Source organism: Marmota monax, unplaced genomic scaffold (genome assembly GCF_021218885.2).
Source record: "Marmota monax isolate L192 unplaced genomic scaffold, Marmota_monax_Labrador192_F-V1.1 WCK01_AAM20220418_F8-fsc00304, whole genome shotgun sequence".
Lineage (NCBI taxonomy): Eukaryota > Metazoa > Chordata > Mammalia > Rodentia > Sciuridae > Marmota > Marmota monax.
Window position 1 is genome coordinate 780,647 of NW_026694168.1, and position 25,784 is coordinate 806,430.

General features: G+C 36.2%; 1 protein-coding gene across 2 annotated transcripts in view; it reads right to left on the minus strand.

Annotated features, from left to right (window-relative positions):
* Positions 1-25,784, minus strand: part of Tafa2 (TAFA chemokine like family member 2) — a 445,981-nt gene that overhangs the window by 41,100 nt on the left and 379,097 nt on the right. For both annotated transcript variants that reach the window (XM_058585993.1, XM_046465880.2), the window contains 2 exons: positions 8,393-8,545; positions 7,243-7,367 (listed from right to left, as the gene is read on the minus strand). In XM_058585993.1, coding sequence (XP_058441976.1) covers positions 7,243-7,367; positions 8,393-8,545 — 278 coding nt within the window. The remainder of the gene's footprint in view (positions 1-7,242; positions 7,368-8,392; positions 8,546-25,784) is intronic.

Here is a 25,784-nt window from a genome sequence, read left to right on the forward strand (position 1 = left end):
AGCTCTCCCCTTCTCAGGTGTTGTCCTTGAAGGGGTAACTTGCCCAGAACAGTGAAAGAAAAAAAGCTGCTTTTATGTGAACTTCTTCAGACTTTGAAATTCTGAGACCCTCCCCTTGTACACTGGGTATAAAACTCTGTAACTATCTGAACTCGGGGTTCAGGGGATTGATTGATTACAGCAAAAGCTGTGCCCTCTGAACCTGGCTGCAGTCAAATAAAACTGTTTCCTGCTATCTTTGGTGTCTTCCTTCATCTGTCCCTACAACGCTATATCTTGAATATGATTTTCTTAGAATAACACTCTTCTCAGGTACTTTGCACTTCCCTCTACAAGGAAGACCTGTCCTCCAAATAGACACGTGGCTCACCCCTCACCTACTGCAAGACTCCAAAGTGAAGCAGACCTGCTTCATTTCCCATCCCTGATTTTTTTTTCTGAGACATATCACCATCTCACACACAACATACACATATATATATATATATTTTCATATATGTATTATATATATAATAAAATACATACATATACATATATAATAAAATACATATACTATGTGTATTTATATATAGTATGCATGTATTTATATATATTTGTATGATATATATAATGTCTATATTTTTCGTAGTTTTATGAAATTTTTAGCCCCAAAACATTGAAAACATATTTAACATTAATATATGAAATGAGAACAGATTAGAAAACTGATTATTCTATAATTCATGTGCCAATTCTATGAGTTGGCAGTGGCTGTTAGTTCCATGGAACAGACACAGGAAAACAATCAAATACCATTTCCTAAAGTAGTATCTTTCAAACTGAAGGTCGAAACATATTAGCAATGATAAAATCAATTTATGGGGTTGATATTGGAAGATAGGAAGGAAGGACAGAAGGAAGAGAAAGAGGGAAGGGGAAAGAGAAGGAAGAAGGAAATAAAACCCAAATGTCAGAGCAGAACTTTTTAGTGTGGAATGTACAAGCATGTGTATTACATGTGTGCTAGATTACTATACATATCAATATCTATCTATCTCTATCTATCTATCTATCTATTTCTATGATACATAGAAATAGATAGATAGATAGAGATAGATAGATATTGATATTTCTAGTAGATAGATAGAAATAGTCACATAGATAGAGAGAGAGAGAGATTTTTTTTTCTCATATGGTATAAAAAATTCCAAAGATGTACCCCTAAGATTAACATTCTTTGGTTACTCAAACAAGCACTAATCTAAATACTAATATGAAAGAACTTTATAGATATAATTAAGGTTTCTAATCAGCTGACCTTCAAAGAGGGAGATTAGTCTGGATTACCTAGGTGAACCCAGTAAAATTATCTGAGCCCTTAAAAACAGAATAGAAAGTCCAAAGAACTGGTCAGTGATACAGCAGAAGAAGACAAGGGAGAGAGAAGGCAAGAGAAAGATCAGTCAGGTTCAAAGTCTAAGGAGGACTTTTTTTTGCTTTGAGGTGAGGTAGGAAATGCCACCAGAAAGTCAGGCACCCTGGAGGAAGTGAGAGGTTTCCTAAGACAGACATGCCAGTCCTGCATCTACAAGAACCAAGTTCTGACCAGATCTTGAATAAGCTTAAGAGTACATTCTCTGGAGAGCTTGCAGAAACAAACAGCCCTGTTGTGAAAAGGCGAAACACTTCCCTTGATTTGACCTTGTGGAACCCAGAGCAGAGATCCTGCTGTGCCATCCTGTTCCCTGACATCTGACCTACAGATAATTAGTGGATGTTGTAGTAAGCCATTAAATCTATGGTAATTTTCTATGGTAGAAATACAAAACTAACAAACTCTAGTAGAATATAGGCCATGAGGGCAGGGATTCTCATTAATTTTGTTTAATTTTAATGAATCCCTGGTCTACTGACTTTTGTTTAATTTTTTTGTTGTTGTTTTAGTGCCTATGTCTAAAACTTAAAACAGCACCTGAAAATAATAGACAATAAAGACTTTTGGGATGAATTATCAATGTATATACTCTTTCCCACAAAACCTATATTTTTCATAGTCTTGAAATTCTTACCCCAAACATTAAAAACATATTTAACATTAAGATGTGATAGGTGAACAGATCCAAAAACTGATTATTCTATAATTCATATGTCTATGAGTCAGCAGTGGCTCTTAGTTCCATGGAACAAATACAGGAAAACAATATACCATTCCCTAAAGTAGTATCTTTCAAACTGAAGGTCGAAACATATTAGCAATGATAAAATTAATTTATGGGGTTGATGTTGGAAGGTAGGAAGGAAGGGCAGAATGAAGAGAAAGAGGGAAGGGGAAAGAGAAGGAAGAAGGAAATAAAACCCAAATGTCAGAGTAGAACTTTAATTCTAATGAGGCATGTGCAAGCATGTGTGTTACATGTGTGCTAGATCACAAGGTAAGATGCATTCTTACTGTGGCTACCATAAAAGTAATTTGAAAGCAAGGGCCCTAAAGGTCATTACACTCTGTGCTGTGGACCACAGAGCAATTTAGGGCCTGACTAGAAGTGAGATGAAGATAAATGAATGGGGATGTGCCTGCTAAGAAAGGGCTGAACAAGAAAGAACTGCACTGTTATGAAACTGTACTTACATTTTCGAGGCAAAACTGAACATTAGAATTGAAGAATTCAAGCAAATTATACAAACCTTCAGATAAAGAAATGAAATCTTTTCCTCTAAGGAGTTTTTCCTTTGCCCTGGGTCTCAAAGAACACGAGTGGACACTGTTCAGAACCAGATAAATAGAGCACAGCCCCTGCGCCTTGGTGCAAAAGCCAGTAGCATATGTAAGGGAGGACTCCAGGCTTTAATCAGCAAAGCATCACAACGTGCTGTTTCTTTTCCACCTTACAGGAAAAGAATTAAAAACCTAATACTCATCTGTCTTCTGCGATTAGCCAGATATTAGTGCCATATAAATTTAGCTGGAGAGGAAGTTAGAAATGTCCTTGGCACTCAGAACCAAAGAATAAATGTTGGTTGGAAGAACTTGTAATTGAACCTAGTTCAACATCTTCCTTTATTTATTTATTTATGCATATATACTTAATTTTATTGTATATACTTAATTTTATTTTTTTAGAATTTTTTGCAGAAGAGGAAGCTAAACAATGGTCTTATGCTATTTCATTATTTTAACATTACTCTTGACTTTTATTTACCATTGAGTGCAAGGTTTAATGTCAGTGGGCTGCAGATGGATAAAAGAGAATAATAATACAACATACACTATTCATTTTCCTCCTCAAGTGCATACTCCTCGTGGACAGGGTTTATGCCATACATCTCTGAATTTTCTTTAGTGTTTGTTGTGGTCAGGAAAATAAAATAAGCTAATATCTGCAATGCTCTTAGCAGAGTGAGTTACACACGGTAAGAGAGAAGTACTTTTGCATTTGCTTTTGTTGTTTTGGTTATGAGTACTATAATCATAGAATGCCATACATAAGAAATTCTTCCTACTATTGATTGTCTCTGCACTATACAAAAAAAATAAAACCAGAATCATATTTTATACACTTAAATTCTTTTTATTTGAAGGGACATTAAAAAATCAGAGAGTTCTTATCTACTTAAGGCATTTGAAGTAAATGAATGTAGACATAATAATTCCAATCAGCGAAAAAATATCCAGAAAATACTTTCATAATCATATGAAAAGTCAGTAGACCAGGGATTCATGATTCACAAAGATAATCTTTCTAATGACAGTATAAAGTCTTTTATAAAGTGAAGTGCATTTTTTCCCTGGGTAAGAATCAGACACAAGAGCTATGGCAACGACTGAAGTTTGGAGCTTGGTGTCCATACCAATTGGGAAGGGCTATAAATCCTAAAAGCAGAATGCAACCGCCTTGCATCTTCCACAAAGAATTGAACAAACATTGAAACATGAAAAGAAATGAACCACAGTCTATTTTTTTTTCTGGTGATTCTGACAATGTTAAAGATTTTTTTTTCTCATATCTTACAAGCTCTATGGCACCTTTCCCCCCTGCTACTTTTCTATTGTATAATTAGCATATAATTATGTGCTCTTTCACACTGGAAAGCCTACTCTTTTATTAATGACTTGAAGAAAGTCTTCATTATTTATCTTTGAAAGTGAGTTTAAAATAAAAGGCATAAATGACTTTCCCTTTCTTTCTTTTTAACTTAGGAAATCTTAAAAAAGTATTACAGATCTTTATAAATGTCAGAGATAGTCCTAAATTTTCCACCTTAACAATGAGAACAGGAAACAAATGTTGCATCTTCTTATTCTCTTCCATTAAATATTTGGGGTTTTGAAGAACAAAATATTGACGTTACAAAAAGGGCTGTCTATTCCTTGCCTTTCCCCCTTTTTAGCACAGAAAATGGGTCAGAACAAAAAAGCTTCCTAAATTTAGTTCAAAGACAGAAGGAGGATATAATTCACATTTGTAGTAAGTATGATGTAGGTCCAAATCACTCTTAGATGAGCTCACTCAGCCCCAGATTTGTAGTCAGTTCTGGAAGGAACCTCACATCTCTGCGGAGGCCACACAAGCCTCACTGCTGTTTTGGCTGACTGCTTTTTTTCTAACATGAGGCTTACTGGAGCACTCCAGATTGGATATGGGCAATTATAAGGGAGGGTGTGCATTATTGCAAATTTTAATCATTTTTCAAGCCATTTTGCTTGCAGCAATGATCCCCTATGACCAATATATCTTACATAAGAAACACAAATAGTTTTTGGCTGAGAGCAGCTCTTGAGTTACTTTGTAACCTATTGCTGCTTAACTTCTGGACTTGGCATTTAGTGGGTAGGACCTTTCCAAATTAGGGTTCTAACTATTTCTAGACACAAGGGAGCCACAGCTACCATATTCAACACTGGCAAGTAGATAATAATACCAATGATTAAAATATTGAATCAAGTTCTTCTCAATAATATCATTTCTATATAAGCACAGAGGAAATTACCTATACCATGCTCCCTACTGGCAAGATACTATTGTGTCAAGGACTATTTCAAGAATACTTCTTATCCCCCATACTTTTTGTACCATTTCAGTGGGGATGGCACAGCAGTAATGACCTTATTACCTTAGAAACTCTGCTTTTCTTTGTAGCATCAGGAAAATTTGCTCAAACTGTTTTTTAGTGATCCAAACTAACACTTATAATTACACATCTTTGCCTAGCCATTTGGAAGGCTATGATGTTAATTGGAGTTGTTTATGCATCTCCATTTTTTTCCCAGCAATATTTTTTCTAGTTAAGTCCCGGGAAGAAAGGATAACCATAATTAACTTTGATTTTACTCAAGAAGATCCTTCTTTCAAGTCTCCTTATCTTCTATTATAAATGATGGTATCTCTTTTTAAAATGGGAATCACAGAGTCTTAGAATCATTAGCGATATTGAAGGTAATTTAATCCAAACATCTACTGTTGCATGAATCCTCTCTGTAATATCTTAAATGAAGTCCTTCATTATTTGCTGTTTTGGGGGGCAAAAGAGATGAAAGAAAGATAGGAAGTGTCATACAGTATGCCCAGGACAATATATAAGCAAAACAGGGTCCGGATGTGGCTCCACATTTCCCTATTCATTGTCCTCAGTCTCCTATCCATATAGTTTCATTTCATTGGAAAGAACTTTGTGAAGCGAAGACTCCATTGTAATTTTGGATCATTGAGAATATAGCCAACAGGGAGTGAAACAGCTCTTGTAAAAATCTTCTCTATGAGATTTTGGATCACATGGTCTTGACCTTTTTGTTTCAATGATCCAGAAAGTTAAAGATATTTTTAAAGGTCTACCTAATACAAAAGAGACTTTTATTGCTATTACTTAAGAATAAGTTAAATCATAAGTACAAAATACAGGTTAAGCAAATGGGATTTGGAATGTGGTTGTATGGTTTAAGCTCTGATGTCCCAATAATTAGCTTTATGATCTTGAGAAGTCACTTAACTTTTTAAAGTTTTGGTTTACTCATCTGTATAAAGGAGATAAAAATATTATCTCCTTCACTGAGCCATTAAGAGGAGTAAATGAACAAATTCATTTAAAGCACTTTGTTCCGTATATAGCATATGTTTTAAGTATTCAATAAATGTTAGCTTCCCCTTGTTCACTGAAGTAATAAAAACATAGAATTTGGTTCAAGAGATCTTGCCATTTTTTCATTTTTGTTGCAGAATCTCAAATCTTCAGTGAATTTCAATGACCTTTATTTTAGACTTAGACCTAACAATGTTAAGGGAAGAGAAAATAATTTCATAATATAAACACCTTACAAGGAAATTTATTTCTAAAATGTTTTTAATTAATTAGTTTTAATTATATCTTTTGCTAACTCACTGAATAAAAATTATTCTAACTTACTGATCATGCACTTAGTGAATTTTGGAAAAATGTGGCAACATTTAACAAGTTAAAGTCAAAAATAACTTGACAAAGTATGATTATTTTTTGTGCTACTTGAAACTTGATCTTTTTTTTTTTTTTTTTGGTATATCTGATCATCATGCATTGAAAACACTACTTGACTGACTAAAATATATCTGAATGAGATTATAAAATAATCTCTTTAATATGTCCAGACAAGGTTTAAAAAACTGACGTGTCAAACAATATCACAAATAAACCAATCTTTAGATTTATGCTACTCCTTATTTTTCCAATATGACAAAACCTTATTTACTCTGCAAAAAAAAAAAAAAAATTCAAATTCAGATTCAGCCAGTCCAGAATAACCATGTGGCTCATTAACAAATCAAAGAATAAAGTGATTGTTCACTCCTTTCCTATTCTCCAACATCAGTCATTGCAAAGCTGAAATGCATCCCTGTCTTAGGAATATTCTTTGTACTTTGGCCCTGATTGTGAAACTTTTCTCAGTAACAATGATTGCAATTATTCTTCTTATACATCAGAAGAATTAGGATTGGGGTCACCTTCCCAACATTTAACATGCATCCTCAAGGGGTTCACATTCCCAGCAGTATCTCATGAGGAAACAATGTTTATTTATCTGATGGCATGAGAGTTGATGGTAATATATAGAAGATGTCATTCAGAAATAAAAATGTACTATGAAAAAAAATGAATTAAGGAAAAAATGGAAACACATTATGCAAAACCACACTTTCTCATTCTATAACCACCACTTGCAGATGCTACTGCACATGCCCCATTCTCTATTGATTCAGAGATATTTCACGTTTGCCATGCTGGATTTCCACTTACCCTAGTTGTTTTCACTTTATTCCCAGAAGAACAGCTCCATCCTTTCCGATCTGGAAGAACTTTACACTCCTCTCCCTCCAAACATGGCTGCATATGACACCACCATTTCTGTTCCACTATAGATGCTACAACAGAGAGAAAAATTGACTCCATGTTTTCTATTAAGGACTATTAGAATAGTCTGGATGCACACATAAATAGAAACAAAAGCCACTGATCTAACTAAAAAAATATTTAGCAAAATTTTATAAAGAATTTTCCTTTAAATGTTTTATTATGATAAGCATATTGAACTGAGATTTACAGTTTTAACAAATTTCTAAGTGAACAATACAATGGTGTTAACTATAACCACAATGTTAGAGATATTTCATGTGAAAATAAAGGCTTTATGAAAACAAATATATTGATAATAAAACTATGTGGGGATATGTCCATACTGATTTATACAAACAGTAGAAAATGAACACATGACCAGTTTAAAATCAATGTAATATTTCCTATCAATAGGATGAAAATCTGGAGGTTGTTAAATGGAGTTAAACACATTTTTCTTATTTTTATCATGAGCACCAATCTCATCACAATGAATACATCACCTAACAAATTACTGTTTATGGTAACATTGATTAAATGGACCCATAGATTTATATTATGCTATAATTAGGCAAATCCTAAAAGAACTAATATTTTCATGCATCTTCACAAAATCAATATTTTTGTGAATTCTATCCACAACCAAACATTCACTCATGTATATGGTGTTAACTTTTTCCATTCTTAAGAACAATTTATTATAGACTTAGGAATCTATGCTGTTAAGTAATCTATTTTCATCTTGCCTTTCCCAATTAATTTTTACACGTCCCTCCCTTTATCATCCACCAGGAAATCAATATTTGATGATATCAAAATAAGAAATATGTTGACTTAACGGAACCTCATTATAATCCTTCTATAGCAGAACTGCATAAAATCTTATATCTCCAGCTAAAGGATTTTAGATTCCAAAGTGTCTCCTAAATAACTTTAGCCATGTGATTCATAGTGTGATCCCCCAGGATTGACTCCAGGTGACAACATTATAGTTGGTTCCAGTACCAAGCAGTCCCCACTACACTCCCACAATGAGCAACGGAAGAAGTCGCACCATCCACACAAGAAGGAGCTGCTCGTGTGGTGCCTGCCACCTGCCCGGGGAAGCAGGAGCACTTGACTGTCTGTGATCGTTCTTCTATCTTGTTCTTATTACAGCATCTGTGGAGTGCCACCACCTCGCAAGTTCCCGTTTTAACATGGTGAGCTGCGCAAACAAAAACAAAAGATAAAACAACGTTGAGGAAGCTTTGGACACTTCCCTCCCTCTTTTTTAATTAGTAGTACATTAAATATAGCTCTATAGGGAATCCACCATGCATGAAACTAGGAAGACAATGATGCTAACTCCACAACGCAGATTTGATTTCTTTTCTAAATGCGGTGAGACCATTTCTGTCAGTAAATGCTCGGTGAAGCAGGAACAATTAGTGACCAAATTAGAATGAGCTGTTAAAACAGTCTAAAATATAGAGGCTATATATGGTACTATCAAAAGTATATTAATTTGCAAATGACTTTTTTCACATATTTTTTTTCAACGTATTAATCAAGTTAAAGTAAACCCCTGGACAAAGTACCCTGCAGTAGAGCTGAGTCCAGCCCCCTTCTCAAAACAGTTGAGTGCTGATAATAGTTATGCTCTTCTTCAGAGGTAGAGTGTGAAGCCAGGCAAAGAATATTCTCAGGAAACAGGAGGCAGAGTGTGAGTACCATATCCTTAGCATTCTTCTGCAGAGTTTCCCTGGAAATGAACTAAGAGGGTGATTCTTGAAATTACCACCATTTTCCTAGAAGCCCAGTCAGTCTCAGGACCTAGACTTCTTTCCTTGTCATTTTGCTTGAGTGACAACTACCACCAAATGGCACCAACTGTAGCCAGAAATTGGATGGATTACATCTATCAGCCAGCCACCGAGAACCTGGTCCCCTAAGCTGTCAGCATCCTATATCTATTTTGTTAACCTCCAAGTGAGGCTACTGAACTTTTGGGGTGACTGAATTTTTAGGACCTCACTTGTCACATTCTGACAGGGTTTTGTTTGTCTTTATCATTATTATTTTCCCCACATTTCTTCTTCAAAGTATTAATCCTTCTGGGAAATGATAAAGCATAAATTTCTTTGGCTAAAAGTAACAACAAATGTAAAAGCTTAAAATCAAATATTCATTGGAAGATTATGGTTTCAAAAATTTTTAAACTGTGATTGACATAAAAACAGAAATTTAAATAGAAAAGAAGGAAATCTGAAGTTGTTTAAAGTTATAAAAATATTGAAACCCATTATAAATGAGATCAGCACAGCATGCATTATATTAACTTTGCTCTTAAAGATGAGAGGAACCAATGTATAGTAGCTCAGGTTAGAGAGCTTAGATTTTACTGAGAGAGAACAAATCACACACATATCAGTTACCTCTCATTCTTCCATCTGAGATCAAGAAACTCAGGTGTGACACACAGCTTTGACACGTTATGGTTTAGATGTGCTATCTCCCAAAATCTCACTTGTAAGACGATGCAAGAAAGTTCAGAGGAGAAATGACTAGGTTGTAAAAATCTTAATTCAATCAGTGAATTGATCCCATGATAGGTATTAATGAGAGGACATTGAAGTGGTAGGGTGTGGATGTAGGAAATGGGGTAATTGGGGCACAGTTTTGGGGTATGTATTTGTATCTGGCAAGTGGAGTCTCTCTCTGCTTTCTGATCATCATGTGAGCCGCTTCCCTCTGCCACACATTTCCACCATGGTGTGCTGCCTCACCTCGACCCCTGAGGAATGGAGCCGGCCTTCTACGGACTAAGACCTCTGAAACTGTGAGCCTTCAAATAAACTTTTTCTTCTTTAAAATTGTTCTGTTCAGATCTTTTAGTCACAGTAGTGAAAAAGGTGTCTAAAACCACACATAACACTCAAGAGTGCATTTAAGAGGTAGATACTATTTTCAAAGTTACAAATATTTTTCTGCCACTGTTCTTATGAGGATGTTCTCTATATTTGACTCAAACACAAATCTATGACTATGAAAGCTAAAAAATTAAGAGCTAGACTTCTATTCTTATCAAATGTGCTCTAGAAAATATGTTTTAATTAACGATAAGTCAGTTCATTTCAATTTCCTGAGTACTTTACATCATAAAAGTTGTAGTGCCTCTACACTGCACTCCACTTAGTCACATTGTAAAGGAGTGAATACCACAAAGTAGGCACGGTTCTGAGTACAGGAGATACAGCAATGACATAGGAGAGACATAGACTCTCCCTGGCCTTGAAAAACTTGTATTCCTAGGAAAGAAAACAAGTACAACCACATAAATTAGTGATTAAGTAAGTTAATGTTTGATTTTTAAATTTTTTTAAAAATATGTTTGAGAGTGATTACACAGAAAGGGAGTGTGTGAGTACATATATATATATATATATATATATAGGTGGGCGGGGAGGGAGACAGTCTCAGGGAAGATCTCTCTGAGGAGATAATCAGTTGACTCTTGAGAAGGAAGTATCCATTATGAAGATCTAAGTCAGGAATAACATTCCAAACAGAAGGAGCAGAAAATCTCAAGACCCTGAAATAGGAAAAAGTGTGGCATGTTCCCAGGGCAGCAAGGTAGCCAGTGTAGCTGAATGTGCAATGATTGAGAGCACATGCTAAGCCTCCTCTGATCTCTCCCCTGGGAAAAGAGGCATCTTTGCAGCACCAAGGATATGTTACCATCTTCATTGAAGGGAGATTTTCTTATATATTAGAAAAGGAAGGAAGGAACGAAAACTTTGCGTCTGGTTTCTCCTTAATGCCATCACCAACATTCATGTCTACCTTGTCTGACAAGGAAAATAGTAAGATAAAGTATCTATGGTAAGTGCTTTTTGCCACATAGTGCTGTTTCTCTCCCTTCTGGATGCAAGGTACTTTTGTACTTCTCCATCCCATTGACTCTAGAAGTGGGATTGTGACTTACTTGGCCCAATGAAATGAAAGCTAAAAACTAGTTTACTTAAGAACTGATGTATTTCTCTCCCCCAGCCAAAGTGACCAATGATGTCCATGAAAGTAGAAAGTACAGCAACTTGAATCCCTAGAGTTAAAGACATGAACAGAGTCTTCCCGATGAAGACTCACCACGACGATCAAATAAGAAAGAAACTGATACTGTTATATACCTCTAAAATTTGGAGTTTGTTATTGCCACAAATCTAGCCTACCTTGTCTATACAATAGTTCCCTCCCCAGGTCCCCAATTGTTAAGTAGTAGGGTGTACTTTTCCAAATTTGTTAGCTGGAGAATAAGTCAATGAAGTCCACTCTCTCAAAATCTGGATCATTGTAGTTTATTTGAGCCCAATGCAGAATAAAGACTAAAAAGGCATTGCTAAAATACTTAGATATTAATATAATTTGAGGAGTTGTAAGGAATTATCCTACAGTGTGGTAATTACATTGGCTCAGTTTGGTATGTCAGAACTCTGGAGAAGAGTGGCTTCTTTCTTCTTTGAAGATAAATGAGGTGAAATGTGGCGTGGTACAATGATGAGAAGATAATGTGGTAGAATATAATATGGTAGCGACATTGGGAAGAAGAAATATGTCTCCCCTCAGAGAATATGACACTAAATGTTATGAGATTAACTGTAGAGGTAACCAGAAAGAACAAGTCAGAGTCTGACAGATACTGGACTCTCCTGCCCTGTCCTTTCTCCTCACAGCTTATGAATACAATGTGCAGAAACACAGGTTGAGTTTCCTGAAGAGAAATGGGACTTTGTGAAAATTACTCTTGCCCTTTGTTCTTCTTATTAAACTGAGGTGTAAACCTTTTTTTGGTGGGGAAAAAGAGAGAGAGAACTAACTTTTTAAAAATCTCCACAGATGGTAGATAGATGAAGACCTCTTATACTCAAAGAATTTGAAGAAATAGGTAGCAAAAACATCAACTGTTCAATATTTGCATATATGTCTATAAATATGCCACGTAAAGTGAGATATCCCAAACAAGGAAAACAAACGTAGCAGAATTTAGTTCACCTGAGCATGGTATATGTGCATAAATATGTATGTATGTAAATGTGTAGTTTCCTTATCTGTCTGCTGGGTATTTTAATTTCCTATTACGATAACAAGATTCTTGTAGACAAAGACTAATTTTTCATGTAAACTTCTCAGTATGTGGTATGTGTTTAATAAATGGTAAACAAGCAATTTAAGAAGGTAAAAACTAATTCCTGTGGCTTTCCTGTAAAAGGTTAATGAGATGGTAGCAAATTCAAGCTAGAATTCTCTATATAGATTCAGACAAAGCTCATGATAAACTAATCTAATCAAATATTAGGGCTTTCCACATTAACCAAATAGGCTTCACAGAAGATCATTTAGCATCATGTTAAAATGATGCAAGACCCCCTGGAGAAGATTTAAATGAAAAAGAACAAACAACCCATTTTCTTCATGTCACAATTCCCAAGTCTGTCTCTCTCTCCCTCTCCACACACACAAAAAAACTTTTTGATATTTTTCCTCCTTGGATGATGCAGAAACTCAATTGTGTTGCTTCTAACTTTTGCAAAATGCCAACACAGACATATAGGTCTCATTAAATTCTCACGAAACGCGGACAGCAAGTCTTAGCCAGCTCTAACTCTTGCCGCTCAAGGTGATGACCCTTATGTCTCACTTCAACCTTGGGACTGCTATCCCTAGAGTGCTCCCAAAACATGACCTTAGAATCAGACCTTAAGATTCCCAACTGTTATGTAAAATTATTATGACTGGTATATTCTGGCATGAAATCCCATAAGACATTTTACCAAAATTTTTGTTTCCAACTTCTTGTTTATAGACTAATAGAAACTTCCAGAGGAAAACCAAATTAAATGGCATTTAGTTTATATATATATATGAATATATTTTTAAAAATTATATATAACAAGTAACATTCAGTTAATAATATATACATAGTATGCCACATTTGATTTATTACCTGTGAAACAACCATAGGTGCATAGGTATGAAAAATGGGTTTTTAGCAAAATAACATTTATACAAATCACAGATTTTGAGTAGTGGTTTCTGGTCTTATGTTAATAGTCATTAGCAAACAACAAGAGATACCACATTCTATATAAAAAATAATTCACATACTATAGAAAAAAATTATGGAATAATGGTAATTGCTAATATTTTAAAATATTTATTGTGTGCCATTATTTCACTTTATCACCACAAAAACTACTAAAGAAGACACGGACACAGGTCCGGGAACTACCTGAGTCCAAGCCTAACTTGACCTATGTTCTACTTGAGTGAACCTTCAGGTGAATTAATTTACTTTCAAAGAATTCATTTGTTCATTTCCAAGATGATTCCATAGAGTCCTCGTGAAGACCAAATGTGAAACTGCTTTAAAATTATAAAGCATTACTTAAATGTTAATTATCTTTACTTTTACTATTAGCATAAATAATGCATGTCAAAGTAGCATAGCATCCATATAACTACAAAGATGTGACTGTTAGGGACAGTTAGCGTATTTTACGGAAGTTCTAATTTCATATTTCAAAAACTCTCTCTACATATACTTAATTCTGTTGATGTAAGATGTATGTAAAAAAAAATTCAATCTGACACTTGAGCCATAGAAGAGAGTAAATTTAGTATCCAGTTGTGAATTTGTTCCTATCCATTTCCTCTCCATTAGATTTCAGTTCTTATTTGTATTCTGATTTGTCTCATTGATTCTGAAATTTTGTTTGTCTTCATATACTCCTATTTAATAGTTTTATTCGGCTTGACTAGCTCCCTGGAGAGTCGGTATTACACCTTCTAAGCAGAAATAAAGCATCACCTACATGCTCCAATAGGCATCTGAAATACAAGCTAGTTAGTGAATTTGGGTTGCTGTAAATCACTTTGAATGGAAAAAATGTGCTGAAACAAAAACTTTTGAGACAGCTAATTTCTCACTTGTATTCATTAGATGAGAAAGTGGGGCATATTTTTAGACTTTCATGTGAAGCAATCTAATTAAAAGAAATGGTCATTTAAATAGCCAAATGAAATTTCAGAAGTTCCCGTAATGTAGGAAGTCAGGATGATCAGGTCAGGGAGGAAACAGCAGAGCAGAATAACAATGACATTTTTACACATCTTGTTTTCTAAAACGGTACCACTATTTTTATACAGAATAAAATGAAATACAATTATTGAGAGGAAAAAGATTGTAACTAAAGAATATCCCTAAATTTTCCTTTTAAAGGTGTGGGATATATTAACAAATGCAAACGCTCAATCAGAGAATGTTCCCAGTCACTTTTAAGAGGAAGGCAAAGAAAAGAGGGAAATTCACTCCTGTGAGAATGTTTAGATTTATTGCCCCTTGGCTCAATCTCAAACATCTTCCACATCCACATTTTTAGTAAAAACTGATGTTGAGAAAAGTGAACTGAAAAGAAAAGTGGTCCTTTTAAAAACTGTTGGTCAACTTAAACTGTAAGGACTCCCCTGAAAAAAGCTATTAGACCAATCAAATCCATTTCTCTGGAAATAGGAACTGAAAACTACGTAACTGTCATGTGGAAGTGGACACATGAGCTGATGGTCATCAGGTCATCAGGCATCAGGAGTCAGGAAAGGCAGGGAGAGCTCCCTGGGAGGATGAGGGGTGGGTCTCAGAGGGAGTGGTCAAGTACAGGAAGAGAAGAGACCAGAGGTAAGGCAGCAGGCAGGCCAATGAGACGCCTTGATGTCGGCCCTTCTGGAAAGTTTTTCCTGGGTTCCTTTAAATATTTTATTGGATACATTTTGATGATTTCCTTTTCTTCTTGAGGTAATATGATATCTCTTTTTCTTGACCCAAAAATGTGCTGTCTAAAAAATTTCCTTCTTAAAAAAATTATAATTAACAAAAACTAATCATGAACTAGAAGTATTCTTCATCTCCTCTTTTAAGAGAGAAATCTCTGCCTTCAAAGGAGGATTCAGGAAAATCTAAATCCAATAGTCCTATTTCCTAGTGAAAACTCATAGTGAAAACTGATATTTCAAATAATGACCCTAAAGCCATCTAAAATTATAATCAAGGGAAAACAGTCCACTAATATGTATGTACACATATAATATTATATATTTATATTATTTCTGTAATGACAAGAGTTAAAAAGATTCTCCACTAAATCCTAAATTACAAAATATATGTATATATATAAATACTTAGAACATCCCCAATTCCCAAGCACTATAAGAATCATTGTTCTTTATGATTAATAACATCCCTATAGCTGTTTCCAGGAAGGAGGGCAGTACAGCCTGAGGCTTCTTGGGGAAATGACACAATGAATAGAAAGAACAGTGGAAAGAAAAACAGAGGACCTAGACTCCTGTGTGCAGTTCTCTGTCCCTGAAGAGTGCACTGCGGGTAAGTTATTTAGGTCTCTAGGCCTCTTTCCTTATCTGCAGTATGAAGAAATCAGACTATATTTAGAGGTAATTTAGTGTTAAAGGTTCCTTCCAATTCAAAAATTCTGTAAGTTTATGAAATGATAAAGTTTCATTATAATGAAGGAATCTATTAGACCTATCAGAAAATGAAAGTCAAAGCATAAAAGATATTTTCAATATCTTCAAACACAAATTAATTTCATTAAGTCATTGAATTTAATGAGAAACTGAGAAAGGAGTTTCTGAAATTTATATTTTGGATGTATTTCTTAACAGTATGAAGTCATGAATCTTCCTGACTACATGGTATAAAGTTCACTATACTGTCAACCTGCATCCTCGCATTGCTTATGCAAAAAAAACAGCTCGGTTAATGTATTTCCAAGGTAAAGATTAAGTTCAAAATGTTATATAACACAGTGGTTTTCCTGATGTTTTTAAGTCAGATGGTCTAGGTTGAAGGAAGTTCCAATTTTCAAAGAGATGGCCTTCTTAGGTATGAAACTCCTGGGTTCACACACCAGAGTTCACTTTCTGGTCTCCCTGCAATGAGGTGTGGGTGTTACATATGGAATGGGTGCAGAAGTGAGCTGTACTTTTGACCAGGCCTGTAAAATCTCCCATTCAGATAGAGATCAATGCTGAGGGTGACCTTGGAAACCATGTGGAGAAGATAGCAAAGCCACCCATCAGCATACATCCCTAAATGATGATATAGAGGAGTGGCCCACACCGTGCTACCAACTGGATTTCACATGAGCAGGACTTAAGCTAAGCTACACTAAGCTAATGATTTTGAGGTTTATCCATTGTAATAGCAACCTTTAGTTTAACTAAAATCCAATAATATTCCTATTAATGGACTTAGGAAGGAGTTAGGTGAAGGACTTCACCCAAGTCCTTCTTAGGAAAATGACAAAGGAAACAGATGTGATTTGAGAAAATTATTTCATCTTTATAAGCCTCAGATCCTTATCTGTAAGATGGGATTTATTATATTACTTACCATCAAGGATTGAAATGAGGATTAACTGAGTCAACACTCATAATAGACCTAATAAAAACTTAGTGATAATTATTATGAAATAAGAAGATCCAAATGAATGTATTTTAAAAATTCAGATATCTAAGAGAGATGCATAGATTTTTAGAGACTTAAAAAATACCTTGGCATTTTACAAAATAGAAATTTTTGCTTAAAAGATATAAACCTTGGGGCTGGGGCTGGGCCTCAGTTCAGTGGTAGAGTGCTTGCCTAGCATGTATGAGGCACTGGGTTTGATTCTCAGCACTGAATATAAATAAATAAAAATAAAGGTCCGTCAACAACTACAAAAATTATATATATATATATATATCTCCAAATCACAAAGCTAGAGAATAAAGGATATATAGTAGAATTTGGCTCTCTTAATTTCTAGTTCAATATCACTTTCATTTCCTACTGCCCACATCTGTTTGGTCACCAGATGCCTTTGACATTGCCTCCTGTACATATACACATCTTTACCTTCACTCTCTCCTCTTCAACTTCACTCCTGACCCAGTCTGTGCATCCTTAGCATATTTTCCTTGCATAACATAAAAGTCACCTTTCTGGACTCCTTATTTGCTAGCTTGTTTCCTTACACACGTGTATTATATGCACACACACATGCATGCACACAAACCTTACCATGTTAGATCTTTCTAAAAATAAATGCATGGTATAGAAGCATTTTTTAGTTTTTTATTTTCCATAGAATAATTTCTAACTCCGTGGATACTACAAGTATCCAGCCTCACTTTCCCAACACTTGTTTCCATCTATACTGAAGCCACACAAAAATTATTTTCAGAATCATATGCATAGGAAACCTTCATCTCTATATCTTTGCTTAGGCCACTTCTCTCCTTTCCTGAATCCTTGATTCCTTTTTAGTCCCAGAAAATTCCTCTCCCAACTTTCAAGATTAAGAGTATCATATCACCCTCTCTATGAAGGCGTTAATTAAGCCCTCAGGTAGAACTGAACCACTCCCTGCCCTGATACACACTTTCTTACCTATTCTGTAACAGCTGTAACAGTTTTCTATAGGTACTTTTTTTTTCTTTTTGCAATGCTGGAGATCAAACCCAGTAGATGAGCATGTTAGATAAGCATTCTATCACTGAACTACCAGTAACACATCCCTATATTTACATTTTATATCTTTGTTTCTTCCTAGAAATTTTTAGGACCCAAATCTACAATTTTAATCTCTGAATCCTAGCTTGAGACACATTTTGAGATGCATAAAATCATTATGTGTGATAAATAAATAAATGATACACTACATGGATTCTCAAAGGAGAGGGGAAAAAAAAAACAATGAATTTAATAATGTTTCCAGATCAGGCTTAGATGAACTTATTGGAAGTTATAAAAACACTTGACTTTGCAGTTTTGTGGATATGTGTTTACATGTGCTTAATTTGTTACAATGGAGAGCCACATGGGGTTTCAGGAGGAGATTCATTCAATAAGCCCTGAACTGGGAGAACAGAAGCTCCACTTCTATATTCAGCATGGTCACAAAATGACTGTCTAACCTTTGGCAAGTTTGTTAATGTACTTAAAGTCACAATTTATCTATAAAATAAGGAAGTTGAATATAGATGACAGTAGAATATTTAAAATCATATAGTAAAGGAAAATTTGGGATGTCAGTTAAAAGCACATGTATGTCGAGGAAGGAACTTCCAATGGCATGGATGACTGTCTGCTCAGGAGAAAAGCAGTGTAGCATGGGACTCAGCTCCAGGAGGAGCTTGCCTTTGGTCCCAAGTCAGTCAGAAAAATTCTTTGAGAAATCGCTTTACTTGTTTGGACTTTAGTTTCCTTAACTACAAAATCAGAAATATCTCTGAGTGTTTCAATTCCTAGATTTATTATATGGTATGCAATTAATGATTATCCCCTGAAAGAAGGCTGAATTTCTATTGTTCTGAATATATCATTTGGCAGATTCATAACTCCATACCCTTCTATATACTAAGAGATTTTCTACGTCTGGTGTGTTCTTTGAAGCCGGTAAGAGACCAGTAACATAAGGAATTGGTATTATTCGAGAATGAGCAAAATCTTTGCCTTCCAATTACCATCCAACAGGATCTTTTCTCACACATGGAAAGTTTGCTTTGTTCCCAGTGATTGACATGAAAAGCAAATTTAGGTTATCTTTTCTCTACACTTGATCAACTTCAATAAGAAACATCCAGGTTCTGAGTGTCACTCTAGATCAAAGGATATAAATCCTTAGTCAGATTATTAATAAAGACTAGATGAGGCTTCTTTTAGTGTTTAGAAGGAAAAAATGGTAGAGGCTCGTTGAAAAATGATATTCTGCACTCTTCATTCACTGAGCAAGGATTTTATACTGTCATGTCAATTAAGCTTTATTTGTTGTTATTGATAGCTTCTGAAAATATCCTCTTAAATATGGCTTCAGGATTCATTTAGAAAGCGAATTTCAAATTAGGATAGAGAAGCAGAAAGAGTTGAAGGATCCCTGGTCGGGAGGTACGAAAATGTGTGCTCTCATCTGAACTCCACCGCTGACTGAGACACTGTCAGCTCCTTTACAGGTTGGGGATTCAGCCAGTACCAGCTAAGTGCCAGGCATGTGCTATATCCTGGATTATATGGCCAAGAGAATACTGTCATTGCTTTTAAGTAGTTTCGAAAGTAGAAGAGGGAAAGAGTCACATGCACAAAATGTGAAATAACCCATGAAAGAATGGATAAGCTGGACTTCATTAAAGTTAAAATTTCTACTCTGCAAAAGACATTGTCAAGAGAATAAAACTATAAGCCACAGCCTGGGAGAAAATTCTTGCAAAAGATTAATGACTGTTATCCAAAATATACAAAGGATTTTTTAAAATTCAACAAGAAGAATACAACCCAATTAAAAAGTGATTCAAAGATCTTAGCAGATGCCTCACCAAAGGAGATACACAAATGGCAAATAAGCATAAGAAAAGATGTTCTACATTACAAGTCATCGTGGAAATACAAATTAAAACAACTTCACTGTGAATCTAAAACTCAGCTTTAAAAAAGTAAAGTCTTTTAAGAAACAAACAACAAAAAAGTAACATAAAATGATAAAAGAGTCATGATGAAAATAGTCATGGAGTGTACTAAGATCAAGAAGGTGTCTACCACCATTCCCAGCTGCACACGCCTTTAGAATGACTAAATACAGAATACTAACAACCAAAATTCTGGCAAGGATATGGAGCAGACCCTCCCCTTTGTTATTGAAAATGTGAAGTGATAGAACCTTTCTGAAAGACAATTTGGCAGTTACCTACAAATCTACACAAACTCTGATCATATGATCCATTGATGGCACTCCTTGATTTTACCCAAAGGAGTTCAAAACTTATATCCTTGCAAAAACATGCACATTGATTTTTTTTTAATAGCAGCTTTATTCATACCTGCCAATACCCAGAAGCAGCCAAGATATCCTTCAGTAGGTAAATGGATAAATAAACTGTGCCATGTCCAGGCAATGAAATTTTGTTCTATGCTAAAAAGACATGGAGCTATCCAGATATGGAGGAAGCTTAAGTGCATCTCATGAAATGCAAGAGGACATCTGAAATGGCTGCATACTGTATGATCCAACTCATTGACATTCGGACATTGGCAAAACAAAGAATCAGTGTTTGCCAGGGATTGAAGGGACGGGACGTGAGGATAATACTAAAAAGAGTATAGAGGATTTTTGGGGGCAGGGGCAACATTTCCTGTGAAACTACAACAGTGGATACATATCATTATAAATTCATCTAAACCCACAGGATAGACAACTGATAGACCCAACCTGATCTTTTCTTAAAATTGGGCATCTCCCCACAAAACCATGAAAAGATAATTTCGGCTTTACTATATTACTGCAAATTCTGAACCTGCTTGGAATGCCCACCCATGCCTTGAACTCACCCATGCCTGGCTCTCTGACCAGATAGCAGCCCTCTCTGAAACTTAGTGACAACTCATAAATATTGGCCTTCCCTGGCCAGACAATGACCCTCTCTGAGGCTCTAATGGTCCTCATAAATTCTGATGTTGGGGCCAGCAAAAAATGTAAACTACCATTAGTGTGATGCTTGTCAGAGTTCTGTTATCTGTAACACCCCTTTGTGTAACTTTCTGGGCTATAAAGCTGGGCTTCAGGAAAGCTGGGGGCTGTCTTGTTCCCGCCGTTTTGGGAGGGAGAGGCAGCCCGGCTGGTCGAAATAATAAGCTTGCTTTAATTTGATTTTAATTGGAGTCAGTGGTCTTTTCTTGCGTCCTGGTCTAACACAACAACACTAAGAGTGAACCCTAACATAAACCATTGATTTCAGGGGAGAGGCATGTCAATGCAGGTTCATCAATTGTAATGCATATACCACGCTGGTGGGGGAGTTGATAATGGGGGAAGCTATGAATGTGTAGAGGTAGAGAGTGTATGGGAAATCTTTTTACCTTCTTCTCAATTTTGCTGTGAACCTAAAACTGCTCTTTAAAAAACAAGTCAGCTGGGCATAATGTCATATGCCTGTGATCCCCGGAACTTGAGAGGCTGAGGCAGGAGGATCTCAAGTTCAAGGCCAGCTTCAGCAACTTAGCAAGTCCCTGAGCAACTTAGTGTTAACTTGTTTCAAAACAAGTAATAATAATAACAGGCTGGGGGTGTGGCTCAGTGTGATTAAGTGCCCCCGAGTCAAATTCCTGGTATTAAAAAAAAAAAGAAGTAAAATAAAATAATAAAGAAGCCATGAAGAAAATAACCAGAGTGCACTAATATAAAGAAAGAAGGAGCCAACTCTCCTCAGCAAGGGGCAGACACAATAAGGAGATCTGGAAGGAATTCCTAAAGAAGATAAAACTTAATCTAAATTCTGTGAGATGCCTGAAAGCGTTGCAGGTCCCAAGAGCAACGCTGACCTAGTTTAGTTTCCTCATCTGGACTACAGGATGTTTAAACTCTCTCCTGGTTTTAAATTTCTGTACAAATTTTTCTGAAGAATAAATGTCTCCTAAACAACATTGAACTTTTCATTTTCAGTCTTGACATGGTTATAAGTATCCAGTCTTGAGATGTGTTGAAAGGGTGGCTTTACACAAATGAAAAAATGCAGGAGACTGAGAAGTTGAGTAGTAAATGGATGCTGGCTGAGTGGCATCCATTTGCTTTCTGGAAAAGGTCCCCAGTGTTGGTTGGTAATTTGCCTTTTTCTCCTGAAAGGGAGATGAGCATGTATAGCAACAGGCCTTCCTGGGCAGGGATTCATGAATCAAAGACTCTTATAGCCTCTGGTGGGAGGCCAAGGAGCACCTGGGTGGTTCCCAGAGGCAATGAGACAGATGCCTGCCTCAACAGAGCTGTTAGGAGCTGTGTGACTGAGCTTGTCACTTACACTGAAGAAGCTTCAGTTTCCTCATCTGCAAAACAAGAATAATAAACTTATATCCCAGAATTTGTTTTGTTTTTAGTACCAGGGTGTTTTAGTCAGCTTTCTCTGTTTTAGTCAGCTTTCTGCTGCTGTGACTAAAGGATTTGACCACGCCTCACTTCTTCCAGCCACACCCCACCTGCTTCCACTTACTACTCAGTTAATCCCATCAGGGTTTAATCCGCTGATTAGGTTAAGATTCTCACAACCCAATCATTTCTCCTCTGAACCTACTTGTATTGTCTCACGTGTGAGGTTTTGGGGGGACACCTCACATCCAAACCATCACACAGAGATTAAACCCAAGGGCATATAACCACAGAGCCACATCCCTAGCCCTTCGTATTTTTTACATTGAGACAGAGTCTCACTAGTTTGCTTACAGCCTCGCCAAGTTGCTGAGGCTGGCTTCGACCTGCAATCTTCCTGCCTCAGCCATTGGAATTACAGTCGTGGGACACCACAGTTGGCACATCCCAGTTTTGTTAGAAGTATTAAATAAGACAAAGTAGATAAAACACCTTGCACTGTATCTGACATGTAGACAGAGCTCAGTCATTAGTAGTAGTAGTTGTTGTTGTAGCACTATTATTACTACTATTTTTGTTATTATTATTATTATTATTATTATTGCAAATCCAGGGACACTCCTATTACCCTTGTGAGAACATTCTTCAGAAGTAGCAAAGAGTTGTTGATCATTTCAAATGAAATTAATATATAAGTTACCTTATCTTAGAGTTAATAAGGTAACATAGTTGCACAGTAGTTAAGAACACAGATTCTAGGACTACATTATTTGGATTCCAGTTTCACCAGTTTCACCCACTTATTTGCTGGGTAATCTTTGCCAAGATTTAAGCATTCTATGGTTCAATTTCCTCATCTGTATAAAGAGAAAAAAGCACAATACCTACCTCATAAGATTATGGTAAGAATGCAATCAATATATACAAAGCATTCACAATGGTATCTGGCCATTATTCTATAAATGTTTTCTGTTGATAGAAATGGCATTTGTGTTAAGATCTTTGGAGAAATAGGAGGTAGTGTCATCAATTGTAAGTGTGAGAAAAGGTGGGGCGTGGTGGTAACTTCTTGCAAGTGGTATCAGCATTCCAATAAATAGAAAGAGGGACAGCTGGGGGTTCCTTCTCTAAGCTCAGGTAGATGCTGGTTGGAGATCTTACCTGTTATGTATGACCTTGCTTAAATTATTTTACTCCAAAGTGTCGGGTGACTCAGTCATGAAGTGGAAATAACTGTATGTAGCCCATAAAATTATTGTGAGGATAAGATCCTGAATTTAAAGTCGTTACCTCTATACTTCTGAGGATTTTTATAAGGGCTCATCCTGAAAGTAAACTAAACACAAAGCTACTCTTTGATCTCTGTCTCTCTAGCCTTAGAGGCAAAGAAGCTGCTAAGAAAAACTGTCAAAGTGTACTGCCACCAAACCCCACTCTTGGAGCCCATTGTCTCATGAGATCAGGCTGATCTGCTGACCAGGCTTCTCCCCCAGGACCCTTCATGAGAGTGGCTCCTTTGAATGGTGACACTGACAGACACTGGCCATCAGCCTTGACTTTGCCTTTCAGATTTCCCAGGAGGCCTCCCCTTCACTCAAGCTCTCATTCTTAGTCCCTCTCTTTCTCACAAACTTCAACCATTCATTCATTTACCATTTGTTAAATGCTTACTGTCAAATTATCACAGGAAAGACATGCCCTGTGTGGAAGACAAACTTGGAACACATCATGACCCAGCTACAGACAGTAGAGGAAATCAACTGAAGACACAGGCTGTGCAGTTACGTTGACCTGAGTTTAAGCCCCTAAACGTTTCCTTTATTAGCTATGCTCTTGAACAAATTATGTAATTGCTTAAAACTTCAATTTCTTCTTTTGGGAAATATGAATACCTATGTCCACTTTTAACTAGATTAACAGCCTTCCTCCATCACCATCCAGCCCCCACCCACGTCTGGGAGTTTGCTCTAGATCAAGAAAGGCAAATAAATCATTTTACCCTTGGCTTACAGAGACCAATGGGAAAGGATACCTTGTTTAAAAATATAATTTGTTAAAAAGGAAAAAAATATCACAGGAAAGACATGCTTACAGAGACCAATGGGAAAGGATACCTTGTTTAAAAATATAATTTGTTAAAAAGGAAAAAAAATATTTATATGTTATGCCTTCAAAGCACTGGCCAATCTTTGTGTAAACAAAAGGTCACTACCACACCACTGTTTTAAAAATGCCAGGCAGTGGCCCCACTAGAATGATTTGTGCTTAGCTTCATAATGTAAAGGTTCGAGTTCACTATGGGCAGGAGTCTTTGCATAATATGTTTATGTAAGAAGATATTTCTCAAATTTCTTCATTCTCTTTGGAGATACTGGAGAGACAGAGAGAGAGAGAGAGAGAGAGAGAGAGAGAGAGATTAGACAGAGAGAGAGAATGTGTGTATGTGAGAGAGAAAATGAATCTAGAGGTGTGTGTGTGTGTGTGTGTGTGAGAGAGAGAGAGAGAGAGAACATGAAAGAGTTTAAATCAATAATTGTATTTGAAAGCTAGATAGAATGAGGAGTTATACTTTCACTATGCACTGGTAGAAGACCCTCAAAAGAGGTCAGAACTTGAAGTACAAAGTTAAACTGAACATTTATCACCTAAATTACAACTCATTTGTGAGTAAAATGGCATACTGTTAATAATTATACTAAAAACAAAGGCATTAACTGAAACCATCAGGATATTAACTGGAACCATCCAGGTATATAAACTGGAACATATAATCACAGTACCCCTGAGCTATTCTGCTAAAACCTACCCTTGTTAGCTGTGATCCTGTGCTAAGCTGAATGCCCAGGTTTTTGAAAATATGCTTCTATGAATTATTATGCCCTGTGAATTCTCCTGGTTGGGGTAAGAAGATAAATCCTAGGAAAGACTAAAATCAATTTGTAAGGGGCAGATTTTCTTAGGAATGGGGATTTTGTATTGTGAATAATCAACACCAACTTTACTCTAAAAAGCCTAGAGTAAGCTAGACAGGACTTGAGGCTTGCCCAGGTACAATGCAGGTGGCTATTTCTTCTCACTCTTAGATGGTGTCTTTGTACTGCATTTATTCTTTTTTTTTTTGCTTGTTTTTATTGGGGGGGGGCAGGTAATAGGGATTGAACTCAGGGGCACTTGATCACTAAGCCACATCCTCAGCCCTATTTTGTATTTTACTTAGAGACAGGGTCTCACTGAGTTGCTTAGTGCCTTGGTGTTGCTGAGGCTGGCTTTGAACTCTCAACCCTCCTATCTCAACCTCCTGAGCCTCTGAGATTACAGGTGTGCGCCACTACACCTACATTTGAGAAACTAATGTGACTCCATTTTTAAAAATAAATAAATAACAGCAGCTTCTACCTCAAGGCCTGTCCTAAGGAAAGGGGCGTGACCCTTGTCCTTGGAAAAACCCATAGAGCACTCCTAAGCACATACCCACCCTGCTGAATTGTTTGTCTGTAAATAACA